We start from the raw sequence: 18902 nt of genomic DNA, 5'->3' as shown, positions 1-18902 counted from the left end.
CAATGTATGGTGCGGCCTTCACAAGCAGTTTTTGGACTGTTCATATTACCTGGCTGCTTAAATGCTGAGTTCTACTTGTGCTTTCTTCAAGAAGAATAGCAGCAGCTGCTTGAAGATGTTCCTCTAGCACTGATTCACAGTATACTTCCAGCAAGATGGTGCACCTCCCCATTTCTCTTGTGCTGTTTCCGCTCATTTAAATCATTTCCCTGAGAAATGGATCAGTAGTGGAGGACCACATTCCTGGCCACCAAGATTGCCTGATTTAACAAATTTAGATTGTTCTGTCTGGAGATGGATGAAAAATATTGTATACAAAACAAAAATACTTTCTCATTTGGAATTAAGTATCCATATTATGGGTACAGCAACTACAGCCCAGAAGAACGAAAAAGAACAAAAACTGTATCGAAGCATGCTAAGAAATATGTTGAAAATGGTGGGCTAATTTTGAACATTTAATATAAACTGGTATGTATAATTACCAGTTATATGGATTTGAGTACTAGATTATGGATACAGCTGTTCTTTGGTGGTTGGGTTTCAATTAACCACACATCTTGGGAATGGTCAACCTGAGACTATACTTCATTTACATTCATACACATCATCTTCTGAAGCAATACCTTACGGTGGTTCCAGAGACTAAACAGAAAACGAAAGGTATAGTCCACTTTGGTGTAGTGTATTGTTGCGAAATAAAATTCAAATTTTTGTAACTTTTCTTTGTTTTATTCAATTTATCATATACCATTTTGTTCACAATTAAATTCTCTACGCGGTTTGTTTAAAAGTTTTTTTATGTTTTATTACTCATTTAACAAAGTTATTGTACATCATACATAAAAAACAGGGCTTTTTATCCCAGTTTATTGGTTTTCATCTCAGATTTCTCAAAACCTATTGTTGATATGGTTCTGCAAGCTATTTTATTCTATTTTTCAGGTTATGAATTTACTAATTCTGCCCTGTAATTAATGTCTTAAAAATTTCAGTATGACCTCATTTCACCAGGATAGCTGAAATCCAAGCAAAATTTTTCATTAGCCGTAACTCGCAAACAAAGCATTGTAGGACATTGTTTATATGAACTTCTTCCATTACTTTCATGGGTAAAATAGGTTATGAAAGTCCTGGTGTATCACTGTGATACACAAAGTTCTCCTGGGACTTTGATCTAAGCTATGAAAGCTTAGATCAAGTCTTCATTACTTTAACAATTTTGTTATACATGTTATTAAGAATAAATTATAATTTGTATAATTTTAATTATTCAGGATGGCATTGAAGAAAATCTAGCTCCTATTGAAGTCACAGTTGAAGATGTACGTGAGAAAGTGAAAGCAATGAATATGAATGGTGGAAATATTAGTGCTGGCCCAGGAAGCGTTAGATCTGTCAAGACAGGTTCTGCAGCTAGCATCTTCGGAGATGGTGAGCCTTTACCATTTACAACTGGTAAAGCTATGCGTCAAGAGGGACAACGTAATCTTCAAGATTCTACATTCTCCATTAGCTGTAAGCTCTATAATATCATATTAGTGTTTAATTTATATATATATATACCCATTGTGTGTATGTAAGCTTAACATAATGTTAATATAGTTAAGCAAGTTACATCCTACTGGCAGAATATAATTATTAAAATTAATTTTAAGTTAGGTTTTTTATTAAATTTTATAATGCAACATTCTGAATGGCCACTATGTTGAGTAAGTTATTGTTTAATGTGCTATTAGGACAGTTATTATTTCCCTTGTTCTTTCCCCCAAGAATGTTGAACATTCAATCAGTGTTACTATGATCAGTATGTTAAGATATTTCAGACTTCCTTTCAGCTTGAAAGTGAACAGCATCACCCCATCAATATCTCATCTCATTAAGATTGTGTACACAGCTCTAACTGCAAGAAATAGCATGAAAGTTCTGAATCAAGAGTTGGGTACTTGGTCTTTGCATCTGGTGATGTGCAGTGTTCTGAGTTATCTTGCACTGATATTTTGTTTGGTAATTATCTTTGACAAAGAGTATTAGTGTATAGACAATTGCAGAGCTAAAAGTTAAAATTAGAGAGGAAGTTTAAGCTGTCACATTAATAGTACTATAAAATGTAAAGTACAGCTTGTTCAAAGATTACAACAGTGCAGAGAAAATTGATTAATGTCTGGAATACATTATTTCAAAATAAATTGAGTATCAACTTTCATTATCTAAACTAATTTTTTATAATGTTAATAAGTATGTGTTTTAAGTTTTTTTGAAATAGGTATCACTGATGCTTCAGTGTTATGAAATAAATGCTTTGGTTTTAGCCAGAAAATCGTGTAAAGGTTAAATAAAAATTAGAACAACTTTATCCATCATGACTTCAAAGTTGCATAACCGATAAAAATATTATTTTATAATATAAAATTTTCAGGGCAGTTTCTTTCTGTGCAAAGTACATTTTCTTACAGAAAAATAATTTTATTTAAAATTTTTCACTTCATTTTTCATTTCTTATTACTTCCACTGATACTATTATCCATGATTGTTTTAAATGCTATTTTTCGTTATTGTTGCAGCTGAGATGGATGATAGTGGCCACCGTGCTTGTATTCGAGTGAGAAATCCTCCAGGTGGACAGTCTTCCGGTAGCTTTTGGTAAAATATGAAAAATATCGTTTACATTACTTATTTTACTTATATTATTTCTATTATCTTGTTTTGCATTTATACCCCCACCTTGTTTTATTTCTTTTTATTGACTGTAATCCTAGTCAATTTCAAAAGTACAATAACAAAAATGTCTTGTGTATTATGTTTATTTTATTAATCACTTACTTATTCACTTATTTATTTAATTTAGCATAATATTATCATTATATTTTTGTTTTATTATATCATATTTAATGGTATTTGTAGGTATTATTTAGAAACAGGTTGTAAAATTTAGTACAAATTTTTTTTTCTTTTGTATTTATTTAATTTTTTTTTTTTAATACAATCATTTATTAAGATAATTTTACATTGCTCACTTGATATTATCTAGCCCTTATTAAATTTGCATTAATTTTGGATTTGTTTTAAATATAATGAACCCTTACAAAATGTTCAGTTATTTTTATTATATCAGACATCTTTAAACATTTTTTAATTGGTATGAGCTAATATTGATGTCTTTTACAAATTTATTTTGTCAATAGATAAATTATCTATTTTTCAGATTTATGTTTTCTGCATATTAATAATGTAATCATATTAATTCAAAATGTTATTGATTGCTGGAATTTTTTTTGAAATCAAAATCCTCTGAAATTAGTTGATATTATTATTTTAATAAATAGTATAGAAAAATTAACAAAATCAAACAAGTTATTGGGTTGTTCTTTATTATTTATACACACACATATATATATATATATATATATATATATATATATATATATATATATTATATATATATATGTGTGTGTGTGTGTGTGTGTGTGTATGTGTGTGTGTGTGTGTGTGTGTGTGTGTACTTGCTCATTAAAGCGCAGAAGTTTATTATTTTGTCTCATAATACAGGATATATTTAATTTCTCAGTTTGATAGTTTTGTATATCATTAAATTTTTGTTATTTTATAACACTGTGCAACTGTGGTAGTCGTAGTTATAAAAGTTGTATATCTTCAGGTTATACATTTTAATATTATTTATTTATTGTAATTTAAGTTGTTATAACAGAAAGTGAACAGACAAAGTGTAATTTTTAAGTACACGAGGATGGTTTCTGTGATGTGTAGAAGGTCTTTGCCTGGTTTATTTTATCTTCATTTTTATTATTTGACAATTGGGTACTATTATGTATATTGAGCATCAACATGTATGTTATACCTTTTTCATCAATAAACCGGTTATGTATGGAATTAATAACATTGTTTTGTTTAATTAAAAGCAGAAAGAACATCTAAATTAGAAATATATTCTGATAATATTTATTGATAATGTAATGTTGTTTATTTTCTCAGTTTGAATTTTATATTACTGTAATAATAAGTACAGTTGTTATGGTAGAATTATATGATGAGTTAATTACTGAACATTTATGTCTGATTTTATAGAGAATTATGAAGCATAAGATGATATCAGCAGATTTATTATATCCTTCAAGAATTGTTTCTTCATGATAAATCATTTTTAATTTTTACATGGAATTCTATCATATTTATGTATATTTTTTTCTATTGCTGTTTATGAATCTAGTTGTCTTCAGATATGTTTAAACCAAGTAAGTTTACTAGAAAATAAATGTATTCCGTTAACAATATTATGTGTGTGTATATATATATATTTTTTTTAAATTAAAATTGTTTATTATTTATAATCATACTGTAATTTCTAATTCTGACATGATTTTTGCTTGTTAATATTTCAAAAAGTGATAATTTGATAGCTTAAATCTTTGGTTCTCATATTCCATTAGATCTGATTTAAAAAAAAAATCAGTAAGAGATTTGTTTTAAGTCAGAGTATTGAAACTACAAAATTTACTAATTTTAATTTTATATAAATCATTTTAGTTTGTAGTATTAATATTATTTAATTTTTTTAAATTTATTTTTGTTTTTTCTTCTTTGTGTTATGTTTTTTTAATCAAAATATATAATTATAATCTAGTATTGAACAAGTATTATTTATGATTCCATCTGTAAGATGTGAATTTTTTTAATGAAATGTTATGTACACTTTCATCAAAAAACTTTAAAATTCATTATATAATTTATATTTTGAGTTGAATTAGTTTTTTTAACTATATTATTTGAAATTGTGGTTGTAATTTGTTTACTAATATATATAAATAATATACATATATAATTTATATATATTTATTTATTTATGTATAAACTTTTTTCCAAAGGGTTAGGTATTTGTTATGTAATTCTTTTACTTATTAAGAATGTTTATATAGTTTGTATTTGCTGTTGATATACTCTTATTAATAATATGATTTGTATTTTAATTTAAGTGTTGAATATTAATTAATTATGTAGTTTATTAATCATATAAAAATTGTTCAGTTTTTGATTGATTGTATGTTAAGTGGTTAAAATTCTTATAAAATACTTATTTATAAATTTTAAAAAATAACCATTATTGATTTTTTTTATATTGAATTATGTTTGATAATTTTGTTTTGCTCCTTTTTTTATTATGTAAATTTGTTATTTGTAACCATTTGCTGATTTTATATATTCTTGTTTTTTATTGATTACTTAAAGCTTTACATAAAAAAAATATGATCATACATTGTAGATTCCATCAGAACTTATTGGAATACCAATTGAAATGTTTTTTGATAATATATCACATTGGCAACATATGCCGTTGTAGGAGATAAATTAATAATACTGTGATGTTTATTTTTCACTTAGGTTTTTTGTTGCCAACAATTATACTAATCATATAGTTCTGTTAGTCATCCTAAGGATTTTTTTTTAGTCTGAATCTTTTTTTTTTTATATATGATTATTATACTTATTACATTAACAGAGTATTTAAATAATTCAGATATTACTGTTATGTATTTTGTCATTTATCATGGATCTCCAACATGTTCAGTAGATTACTTGCATACGTGGGCCTTTTGCTTGAATGAAAGGATATTTTTTCCTCTCTTTGTTAATAGACGGAAAAAAATGAATGTGTATTATGTTTTGCATGTTTTTTTATACTTTTATTGCAAAATCTTCTAATTTTATTAATTTATTATATTTTATTTTCTAAATGGATTTGCCATTATCTCTTTAGTTCTGATTAAGGTGAATCCACAACAAATATTAAACTGAGTAAAACTAAATAATAGAATAAATCTAAGCATCTTATACAAGGCAAAACATTGTTATTTAAATATCTTATCTCTTTGTACAAAATGAAATAACGGTTTTTTAAAATATATTTCAGAAAATAATTCAGTAATCCCTTTAGATTATCCTTCATTAAGAAGCAAAATGTTTGTAATAAATTAATGTAGTGAATATTTTACAAATAAATCTTTGAAGCGCAATATTAAAAATATTTACCTTATTGATTCTCTATTTATTTCAGAGACAAAAAACCTTTTTGTTATGAAGAAAGATAATAGAATTTAAGAATTATGTATATGCATTCCAAATCTCTCAAACAGCTGTGCTTTTTTTTCAATTACGAGGCTCAACATATTGACCTTACTCTAGTCCATTTTTAACTGCTACTGAAAACAAACCGGTAAACGGATTTCAACGCATTATCGCAGGTTTGTAGAGGGAAATTTTAGTTATCGTGTGATGCCGTGCCCAACTCGGTAGTACCTTTTGTCTCTGTGTAGCATGCTAGTTTGCAAAATTTATCAGCCAAGCCTCATGCATATATTAGGAGTGTGTAGGAAAGGTGCAAAATGTATTAAAATAAGATATATTTTATCTAAATAAGATTAAATCTATTAATATGTCTTGGAAAGTAAAAATTAACTTTATAAAAAAATTTAATACGATTATTTAATGTAAGAAAGAGTTTATACATTTTTTCTATCTTAAATAATTGAGTAATTGAAAAATTTTACTCGTAGTTAGTGATATAGCCTGCTGTCTTATTCTTTTGGTTTTATATTTTTCCTTAAAAGAGATTGTTTACAGGTTGCATTAGACAAGGATGCCAGGGAGTGTTTAAAGTCTGAGTCTGTGAGTATGAAATAAGCTTAAGGAATAAGTGTCAATATGTGGATTGCATAGGAGTCAAGATTGACCTGTATTCCAATAATTCTTCTTGTTTTAATTGTTTAGTAATTTTTACTTGTTCTAATGCATGTATACATAATGAAACTTACCTACATCATTTAACAGAATTATATATTTAAAAATAGTTATTTTTTCAAAAAAAGTTCAGCCACATTTTGGTTCTTTAAATAATGTTCTGTTATTAATAATGATCAATAACTTGATCCACCAATGCTATAAAAAAATTATTCATGCTGTATAGAATATAAGCTTCTGATTAAAGACTGTTAACACTATTATATGACACCAGATAGCATCTGCTGACAAAAAACATTTACCTTTCTAATTATTAGCATAATAAAAAGAATATTGTACCATGTCATTTGTAATAAAAGGTTTCTTATAGTTTATTTACTAAGAAATAAGTATTCATTATTTTTATATCTAAATAATGTATTTGATAATTTTATTTAATTAATCGGAAGTGTATTTGATAAATTGAAAGCACAGCCTTGCTATTATATTTTATAAATGAACAAATAGACTTTGATTTATATTATCGTAATTTATCCTTGTACTTTACTGTGATCAGTTATATTTATATTTTATTGTTATGACAGTATTTTCCTTTTGTTATACAGGATAAAATAAATAAGTTTGGAGTTGGAATATTTATCTGTTGATTAAAAAAGAACATAATAGCAGTAAGTTTGTATATTTATATATATATTTTTTAAGTCAATTTTAAGACTCATATTCCTCTTTACTATTATAAAAATATAAGTAAATAACTTGATCCACCAAGTACAGAATAAAATTAAATTAGGTAAAGAATTAAATTAAATTACCTTACACATTATTATATATACACGAGAGTACTTTCACAATTTTCTCGCATCTTTAGTTGATCCAGTCTTTTAATTGCTCACATAAAATTACATATTATAAATACACAACATTAACAAAATATAACGAAACAAAATTTATTAAAACTTTGGCTATAAACTTGAAAATCAAAATGGAATTAAAATTAAAAAATCTTTTCCTTTTAAATTTAAAATTTAAGATTTAAAATCAAAATTAAAAGTTCAAGTTAAAAATTTCATATATAAAAATATGTCGTCAAATAATAAAAATATTAGGAAAAGTTTTTTTTAAATTTTAATTCCATTTTGATTTGAATTGATTTTCAAGTTTTAATAAATTTTGTTAATGTTGTGTATTTATAATATGCAATTTTACGTGAACAATTAAAAGATTGGATCAACTGAAGATGCGAGAAAATTGTGAAAGTACTCTCGTGTATATATAATAATGTGTAAGGTAAGTGTCATCCTACTTAATTTAATTTTATTCTGTACTATATGTATTATGCATTTTTAAAAGTCATTTGGGTAAAGTCATTTTTAGTATATTTAAATTTTAGTAGTTATTTACCTAAGTAATATTATTACATCCTTATTGTTACTATTTATTTTTATGCAATTATTTACTATTATGAAAGCACAGAATTAATATTTCTGTGGTTCTAATTCATGTTTAATTGCACTAATATAATATAATCACTAGCTCTCTATAATTAAACAAAAAAAACAAACATTGAGCTTCCTTTTAAATAGCAAAGTGACATTATAAATTTATGTATTTCATACATTATTTATTGGTTTTTCTTTTCAAATTTTGTATAAATATTTGTGTTACTTATTAATGTTGTTTCTTTTATTATTTATTGTATACTTAATGTTAGTTATTTTATATAGATTTAAAAGAATAATAATTAAATTAAAATCTAAAATGAAAACTATAACTATTAATAATTTAATAGAATATAATTATTTAGTTGTAGATTGTGCTACTGTAATTTTTATGAAGAAATTTTAACATTAAACAGTACACTTATCAATGAATGAGTTAGTATTAGTAGTATTATTTTTAATGCAAGGCTGCTGTATTTTTTCTTTAGTGGATTTCTTCGTGTTATAAGATTTATTTTTAGTTTGATTTTTGTTTGTTTTTTTTAGATAACTTTTATATCTTGTTTTGAAATTATAAATTAAACTGCTGACAATATGGTTGATGATTCAATTTCGTAGTTGTACTAAAATTAATTTTATTGTGACTAAAGATCAGTAGTAGTTTTCATGCAAATCATAAATTATGAAATGTAATGTGGCTGTAGTAATATTTGTGAATAGTTAAGTAATATTTTTGCAAAACATTACAATTAAAATTGCTTTGTATTGATTCTTTGTGTTAAATCGATTATTAATTTAATAAAAGGTATTTTTGTAATTAATTCTTTTTATAGTCATTGGAGCCTGTTAATCGTGTAGTTTTTTTTTGTTTAATTTGCATAACTTCAACTGATCTTGAAAAAATACAAATCTAATTAATTATAAGTCTGTCAGAATGGTACATTATCTTCACACATTAAATTCTCAGATGAAAAAAAAGTTATTTAAAACAAAAAGATGTTTGTTTAAGGAAACCTCATGTCCATTCTGCATATATAGAACTAATCACTGTTTAATTTTCAATAAATATAAAGAAAAATTAATTATAAAGTTTGTAGTGACTTATTTAGGAATAGGGATCTTTTCTTCTGTTTTGTAATTTTTTTATTTTTGTTGGTAAGTTAACTCAATCTGTCACACTTTAACTTGACAAAATTTACTAAAAATGCACCCTCCCGTTCATATAACTTGTAACAAAAATAAAACCTCTAGCTGAATGTTAAAAACATTTTTATTTAAATTGATCTTTTTTATGAATTATGCTAATTTTATAATTTATTATTATTTTTACTGTTTCTCATAACGTTTTAAGGAATAAACTTATTTATTTAAAGAAAAATTACTGGCAATGTTTGTATATATTAATAATGTTACACAGCATAAAAACTTGCATTTTTGTTAAATACTTAATAAGTCATAGATTCATCAATTTCATTATGTTTTCTTAAAAAGCATTTCAAAAGTTTTGTTTTCTGATAATGTTAATATTCCAAATTAAATTTCCAGAAAATTCTAGCTTTTTATTTTTCAGAATTAAATTTTTTATACATATTTAAAAGTCATTCATTATAGGTCTGGGTGAGAGTAATGCCCCTTTTCCAATCAACTTAAGTAATTATCACTGATTAACTGGCAGTAAAAAAGCTTTTAAATTTATGGAAAAATGTTTTTAATGATTTTTTTCAAGTTTTATACTGATATTAAGCGACTATTTAATAGCGAGATCTAATTTATTAAATAATATATTTCCAAATTCATAAATAGATGTTGAAATCCTTCTGTTAATTAAGGTAGTAATAGAATGCTGTTTTTGTGAGATTGTTTACATAAAATTCTGATTAATCTGAAATACCATGCAATTATATTAAGTCACGGTAATTATAAAAAAGTAAAAAAAGATAAAACTTTGTGTTAACCTAAATAGTAGAGTATAACTATTACAAAACACTAAGTTGTGTGTATTTACCTTAAATATAATCTGAAAGCTTATCAAATTACAACAGCTTTATTTGATATATTACCGATTAATGTAAGTTTCTAACTAACATTTACTATTTGATTAAATAAATTATGCCTAGCCTAGAAGACTAGTTTTCCTGTCATAACATCATGTTATAATTGCTTTGATACTTGGCACAGTGTTAGAAATGTTTCTTATTTCATCAGCCACATTATAGATGAATAATTATAGTTTTATAATCTTTGTAACATTTGTATTCTGTTGATTAGTTAATTACATTTATTACTCGATTAATTAACTGGTTTTATTAACCAAAAAAATGTTCCTGTTGTCATCTATATTATTTATGCTTTTTTATAATACAAAAGTTCAATTTTCATTAACTCAAGAAATCCAGTCAGCTATATTTTGTGGCCTTAAATACATACACATTAGTTTATGTTTCATATATTTTTCTTATACCATTAAGTGTAATAAATGTAACTGCATGGAAGCAGTATGAATAGACTTGACAGAGTTACGAGTGATCGCATTTGCTTACGTTCAATTTTTTATATTCTTTACTTTGATTGACAGCCTTTACTTTATTTAGTGATTTATTATGGCGTTCGTTTTATTCATAGTCATAAAGTAACTTGGGATTTACATATTTAATTTTTTTAAAACAAGAAATTTCCATTAAACCATTTAATAATTGAAAGTAAATATAAGAATTAATGTTATATCTATTAAAATTAAGCATATGTTGAAGATTACTGCCGTACTTCTTTAGTTACAACATATTAAAAACAATTATGGGATTTGATATTTTAAAAGCGGTCTGTACAATAATGAAAGTGTTATTATATGTAGATGAATAAAAAACACTGCTCAACACCACTGCCTACTACTGAATAAAACACATTTAACATCACATTTGATATCTAGTGGCATTCTAGTCATTAATGTAACCATTAATATAAATCATAATTGTTATTATCACAATCATAAATAACATTAAACAGTAATTTTTCACTATTATTTTATACGCATATATTTATTATTATATAGTACGATTCTGTAGTGACAGATATTGTTATTTGTATGTAAAATTTTGGGAAATAGAATTTTATTAATTTCAGATTAATAAATTCAAGTAAATTTATTATCACTACTGTTTGTTTAACATGAATAATTAAAAGTATTAGTTTTTAAGTAACTGCTGTAAGTGTTTCTATATCTGCTGCAGAAATTCTTATAATATTTCACGCCTAGTCTGTCTGCTTATTATTATAACTGTAGTTAAGCTTTCATTGATGGATAATACTTAAGTAATAATTATTATTATATTAAAAGAACTTTTTATAAAATGTTTATAGTGTACTGTTATAATCACTGTAAAATTATATTATTATAGTTAAGTCCCATTTATTTGAGCCCACTTATTTAAATTTTATGTTTTTTTAATTATTATTTCTAATTATTGTGGTAGCCGTGAGATCATATTTTATCGATCCCATTTTAATGACAGAATAAAATTGTGCAAATCTTAATGAGAGAAGTGTAAGCATTTTGCTTATATTTTTAGGTTTATTTTATAATTATTGCTGTGAGAAGAACATGGTTAATTTAAGGAAATTTAATAATAAAAATAACTTGTAGTTGATTCTCAGCACAATCTGTTTATTTTCTATCTTCATTATTAGAAACTATAGTAATTACAGAGTGATAATTTGATCATGCAGTCTGCCCAGTATTTTTAAATAAACTTTTTTCTACCTGAAAATTGCTCCATTTAAAAAATACAGGAACAACTACTAAAATAATTTGAGTAAAACAAAAGAAAAGTGAAGTCATTATATGATAATGAGTAATAAATAAATGGGCTTTTAAAATAATATATAATTATCTATTGTAATTATACAATAGATAATTACGTTAAATATGGTAAAAAGATACTGTTTATGCTGAAAATAAACAACGTATCAATAGATGCATAATTTTGGATGATGACCTTAGAGTCGGTGCAAATTACAAATAACTATGACATTTGAAGTACATAGCTTGTTTTGACAGTCAAATTGTTTTTATTATAAAAATATTTTCTATACATAAAACAACTCTAGCCTATTTGTTAAATGTAACTAGAGATTGTTTTTCACCTTTGTTACATTTATTAGATTTTTAATAATGTTTATTTTTTAATATATAAATTATCTAACAGATTTATAACATCTGAAGCCCTTTGAAGATAACTTTAATAAACAGGACTTTACAGTATTTAATTTGCATACCATGAATTTTAAAATTATTGATTATTATAACATAATTATTTTATAAGGTACATATTTATTTTGTAACTTGCTAAATCTGTTATTGCTGCTTATGTAAGGTAAAATTTATTTTCTGCACAGTACATCTAAAGCACATCTGGAGATTGCATTCTTATTTATGGTATTTCTTTCAGTGTTTATCATTTCTTTTTGCATCTGTCTTATTATTAGTAAAAAAAATTTAATTCATGGAAAGGAGTTCTATCATCTCCATTGTATGATTCCTTGATCATTCAAAAAAAGAAAAAAGATATATATATATTTATTTATTTATGTGGTGTTTACATGATAGTCCTAAAAATTAGTACAGAAACATTATTATTGAATATATAAGGGAAAATATAATTTAAATTTGTATCGGCTATCATTAAATAATTAGTAATGACCAACAACAAAGTACAAATATTGATATCGCAAAACTGGATTTAAATGTTGTTTTCCAAGTTGATAAATTTATACATTTATTTTTACATAGTGTAATATTTTTATTTTTTCTGTTAATGTACCATTGAGACAAAATTAGTCGCTAAAAAAATGAAAGTGTATAATTTTTTACTTCAAAAGTTTTTTTTGGGATCTGTACTAGATGATAAATTATTCAGCTTTCTTAAAATTGCTACCCTATCTGTGTTGTACCTGATTTTAGTTACACACATAATTTAACACTGAATTGATAACTTAGAATTTGTTACTTCATGGAATGTAGCTTTTAAAAGCAATTTCACTTGATTTGAACCGAATTTTGATACCCATGTAAAATAGAATTTTTTGGTTCCTTATGTATACAGAAAAATGTGGAGAATAAGTCCTTAAGGTTCGAGGTTTGTTAACACTTATGTAAATTATTTCAATTCCACTGGTTATTTCAGGTAAAAAAAACAAATTGTATTCTAATTTTTTTATGGATGAGATATTTTAGTTTGTGAGTGATCGTGTGGTTTGATCCGATTAAATAAATCAATTTTCAAGAACTTTCAAAAGTAAAGCCTAACTGATTTTTGGTTCTTGTGAAATAAAGCCTAACTGATCTCTTTATTTATTTTATAATTCTCATTTTATAGTAAGGTTTTGTTGTTCAAGAATAATCAATACTGCATGTAAGTTACTTTTCTTTTGTACTTAAAAATAAAATTCTTGAGTTTACCTGTTTACAGTTAACTACATCTAATTAACTATTTTAGTGCAATTTGAACATTAGAAACATGGCATCCATGGATAAACGTACAGGTAGAGATACTGTCTTTCCAGATTGTGCTCCACAGATTTGACTGGCATAAATTTCTCGCAATATTTAACCAGAGAAGGGATCAGTCACATGGAAGTGTTAATTAATGAAAAGAAAAAAAAAACATTTATTTAGCCTTTTCATGCATAAAAAAATTGCATTTTTCATTTTCTTAGTGTACATTCATCTACCAACTTTCATATACTTCAGTTATAATTTTTTCAGAATAAATTTCTTTCCAGTTAACGTTTGTATTAGTTATTTTATGCTAGCGTACATGTATTTATTGTTATTTTTGAAAATACTGTTTCAAAAAATTAAAATTAGTAAAAGATAACCAAATATCATTTTCAGTAATTTCATTGCTTTGATGATTGTTTATGGTATGTTTAATTGGTATAATTTTATCTTTATTTACATTGATATTAAACTATATTGTAGAAATTACATCAGAGAGTTGGAGAAAACAACATAAAATTAGTTTTACTGAAAAGTTTTTTCGTTAATTATAGGGTTTATCCATGATAATTACCTAATATATTTTTTATCAAATATTTCCATTGAAGGCCTATTAGAAAAAAAACACTGTTTTTAATACAGTTTAGTTTTCATATCTCTTAAATAAAATACAAATACATTTTGCTAGCTATGACTAAAATGCCAAATAATTAAGTAAATTAACATCTTTTCTGATAAAAAAAATTTAAAGTACTATAGTACTGAATTTAAGTATTTTTTACTTAGTTCACTAAAATAATATATATACAGTCAGTTCTTGCACGACTGATAATTAAAATTTACACTAATAGAACAGAAAAACAAATAAGAGAAGATAGAAAGTTTAGAAATGAATAAGTACTATTATCTGTTAGATATTAGTGGTGAAATTTTATTATTAGTGAAATAGATATAGTTTCCTGAATTCTGGGTAGAGTTTGTATAATTTATTACATTACTTTTTAATCTGTTAATGTTGCAATGCATATAATAATAGAATTCTTATTCATTATATCCTGTAATTGATGATTTTAATTGTCCATTGAAAATTTTGTTTTAATTTCTTTAATTATAAAATAAATTTTTTAAATTAAAAAGTATAGAACTCAAATTTTGGTTATAACCCTACAGTCTTAAATGAAATTCATGTAAATAAAGCACTCTTGATATACAGTAGTATTGTATACTGCTAGACTCGCATTGTAATCTACTAATTTCAAGTCTGTATTGTAAATTTATTACTTGTTTGTCTGCTAATGTTACAGAGCTGACTGTATTTAATATAACAGTATTATGAAGTGCAAATTTTTGTCAACATTATTTTTCATATAACCTTATGCAACTGGTGCTATTAAATATTGTTTTCTTTTAGGAAATGTAGGCTGTTAATTACTCCATACATAGCAAGTTTTAAAATTACTTTTTTACATTCACTAAAGACCTAGTTATATATATATATATATGTGTGTGTTTTTTTTTATGCGATATGTATACTTAATTTAGTCTTTTATGTCATCAAGTAGGTTTATTATCTTTGCATTACACCATTCATCATTAAAATAATAATATTAAAGCTTGTGTAATAGTGTTGAATAGGTTATTAAAAAAAAAATTGAAAGTCTTTAGTCATAAATTTCTGCACAATGCATTTTTTAATTATTACCAAAGAAATGTAATTGTTACCATTTTGTTAAAATTTATTTTATTGTTTTATATTATAAGGAAAAGTATTATTTATACTTATATATTTTATCATATTGTTAATTATTTATGTTGATATAGTGGGCTGAGATATAAAGAAATGAGATTTATAATTTCAGAGATGAAATTGCTTTATAATTTTATAAAAAACTAAACTCTTAGACTAGCATTCTATAATTTTATCAGTAAGCATTTTAAGTGAAAAAAAAAAATTGTATGTGTCTATAGTCTGAAGTATTTTTTTTCTTGTACAGAATAAATTCTTTTGGTTCTGTTTCTTTAATTTCAATATATATATATATATATATATATATATATTAAAAGACGTAATTAAATAAGTCATTTTTTACAATATAATGGTAGATTATTATACTCTAATATTGTGAACATGTTTGTACAATTTTTGTTTAATTTTGTAAATTGATATCTAATAAAATTATTTAAATTTTCAAGTGATGTTATGACTTTTATACCAAGGAATATTGTGTGCTATGAAGAGTTTACATATACATTTTAATACGAAATATATATATATATATGTGTGTGTGTGTGCATATGTATATTTATATTAAGTTAGTGTTGCTTTCCGGTGTAGATATTTGTTGAAAAATATTTCAAATGATAACTTGGCCCTTGCTCCTGTTATTAATCATTAAGTAGGGTCTTTGTTACTATGAGAAATTTAACTTTTTTTAAAAAATATTTATATATACACTTACATGTAAAAATATTTTGTGTGTATGATTTTATTGAGTTGCCTTATTTAGATTCAAAAATATGTTAATTTGCAGTTCAGAATTTTTTTTCATATTTAGTAGTTATTTGTTACTTGCATTAACAAATTTATACATTTTTATAATATAATTATATATTAGTGATTGTCGCTTGATGTTACAATTTTATATATATACCTGGTGTATAATAAAGTGTCGTGAATATTGAGTAAGTTATTGCTTCTAAAATGCTATTTTAATTAATTCTAATTATTTTTGTTTAATTGATATAAAACAGTGCCTAAAGTGTTTCTTAACATACAACGGTAATTGTCAATTTTTAATTATTATAAGTATGATTTATGTTATAGGTGTACAATGATGCTTTTTTATTGTAAATTGTATTAAAATGTTCAGTTACATGTATGTTTATTATTGTTATTTATACTTTAATACTTTGATATTTATAATTTAATTTTTTTCAATCGCACTAATGAATTCACTGTGAGCAAACCTACACATTAACATATAATAAATATCCTTTAAGTATATCTCTATTTTGTTATTTTTTTACCTGTTTCAAACATGTATTGTTTTAAATACAAATGAATTCCAATCGCCTAGCATTAGTACTACTGTAGGACATCTTGAGTTGAAACATGTTTATAAATTTTAATTGTTTACTATTTTTACATCTCAACAACAGTCTTACCATGATCCACGTTTTAGAAAAAGTTTAGTTTAAACTTGCTTAAAAAAAATTGGTTTTTTCAAGACTATACTGATTCATAAATAATAAGATGCTAATCAATACGTACTAATTTTTTTTGTATGTGCTTTCACTTTTTAGAACTTGTTAAATGTAACCAGTGGATAGAGTAATATTTCTAAATGTCATTTATAAACATAAATTAAAATGGAAGGATTAATTAAGTATTGTCATGCTGTTTTGATTTTTTTTTTAAGTTTTTTAAATGCAGTTATATCTTTGTAAAACTTTTGTAATACAGTACTTTATTTTACTATGACTATGTGTCATTCTATTATTTGCAGTTAATCCACCTCTAGTCTGATACTTGTGATGCTTACTGTCTTTATAAAGCCAAGAATGCTTAGAAATTACTTTTTATATCATAATCACTATATTTGCAGGATATAAGTAAGTAGTCTGTAGTATATTTGTCAGTAGATAATCAATCAATCCCCTCATCAGAAATGTTTTTTATTTGCTGGAAAATACTTATGCTTATTCAAGTTCAGTTAAGCTGATGCAGTTAACTCATGTTTAGATTAAAGAAATTATTAAAGGTACTGAACCAACCTTTCTATAAAATCTTTTACCCACTGCCTCTTCCATAATGGCAAGAGATAGTTTCCGGTAAGAACGTGCTTTTCTATGTAGTATATTAATATTACAATTGGTGATTTTATTATCTCTTGCGATTTTGGCCGTAGTACATGACTACTTGTCAGATTGTACAGCTCTGTTTAAGGATGCTGTGCACCTAGTTGTGGAAAAATCCGTCACCAGGGAAGCCAAGCCCACAGGGCTCCGTTCTTGGTCCCTTGCTGTGGAACCTGGTATTCGATGGATTTTTGGGACAGACATTCCCGTAAGGGGTCATGGCCCAGACTTTCGCCGATGACTGTCTCCTGTTAGTACGTGGTAATTCACGACCACAGCTAGAAGGCCGAACGCAAGTGGCTCTGTCAACCGCAGAGAGCTGGATGGACATTCAAAATTTAAGGATTTCTGTGCCCAAGACGAAGTTTATGCTTCTCAAGGGTGCAGACAAATTATCATACAGTCGTAAACCCCATATTAAGTATAAAGGCTATGCAATCGGTCGAGTTGAGTTCGTAAGTACCTACATGTTTTGTTTAATGAGAAGTTGCTGTTTAGCAACCACATTAGGCAAGTAGCGGCGGACACAGTCTCTGTGATGCACAAGCTTAGGAGGATTGCTCGAAAAGATTATGGACTGTCAGAACGTCATTTGGACATGGTATACCGAGGTGTCTTCAAAAGTATGACCTCTTAAGCAGCGTCCATTTGGGCGCATAGGTTGGAAAGGAATCGAGCACGTATCTAAAATTTAAGGAGTACCCAGCGCAGAGCCTTAATTGCGTGCACTGGTGTTTTTAAAACAACCTCCTATGAGGCTACCACTGTATTGGGAAAGACTTTCCTAATCGATTTAGTGGTGAAAATTTGGTCGGCCATGTGGAAATTGTGAAGAGGCAGTAAGGGAGGCCGAGGTATTTGGGATGCGGTTTCAAGCCAGGCCTGTACCAGAGCGGCACAGTGATCTCAATGCACCAGTTCTAAATTTTGAACAGTTGCCCATCTCCTGCCTGCGGAGGAGGCTTTACAGCCTTGCGATGGAAGAATGGCACACCACGATTAAGGGAAGGTCCTTGTATAGATTTATTCAGGATGGTATGCCTCTCCTTCGTTTTTAAGGGCAATGGGAGCCTGAGTGCTCTCCAACCATGTAAATTTAAACCAATACTTGTGTCGGTTCCACCTGGCAGCTGATCAGCTGTGCGTCTGCAGGGAAGTCCAATCGAACGAACACATGATGTTCAATTGCCCAGCTCTTGGAGGGGGCCAGAACTCAGGTTACTCTGGAACTTAAGAGGTCAAGGGGAAAATTGGCCACTCACAACCGGCGAGTCAAAGTGGTGAGAGCCACATTGTCAGACCGTGTGGGAGTTCCTTGATGCGGTTGCTTTGTTCAACCGACCTCAGTAGTTTACCTA

General features: G+C 26.1%; 1 protein-coding gene across 5 annotated transcripts in view; it reads left to right on the top strand.

The window, feature by feature from the left end:
* CRMP (Collapsin Response Mediator Protein) overlaps positions 1-7228 on the top strand; it is a 102954-nt gene extending 95726 nt beyond the window's left edge. For 2 of the 5 annotated variants that reach the window (XM_075362509.1, XM_075362510.1), the window contains exons 13-14: positions 1278-1518; positions 2565-3067. In XM_075362509.1, coding sequence (XP_075218624.1) covers positions 1278-1518; positions 2565-2647 — 324 coding nt within the window. In that variant the 3' untranslated portion in view covers positions 2648-3067. Of the gene's footprint in view, positions 1-1277; positions 1519-2564; positions 3296-4086; positions 4254-6636 lie in introns of those variants that run through there. The other 3 variants (XR_012756043.1, XM_075362511.1, XM_075362508.1) reach the window with 3 other exon arrangements.
* Positions 7229-18902: the final 11674 nt, after the last annotated feature.

This window comes from Lycorma delicatula, chromosome 4 (genome assembly GCF_047948215.1).
Source record: "Lycorma delicatula isolate Av1 chromosome 4, ASM4794821v1, whole genome shotgun sequence".
NCBI classification, from domain to species: domain Eukaryota; kingdom Metazoa; phylum Arthropoda; class Insecta; order Hemiptera; family Fulgoridae; genus Lycorma; species Lycorma delicatula.
The sequence above is the reverse complement of the archived record's forward strand: the minus strand, read 5'-3'. Positions and strand labels throughout refer to the sequence as shown.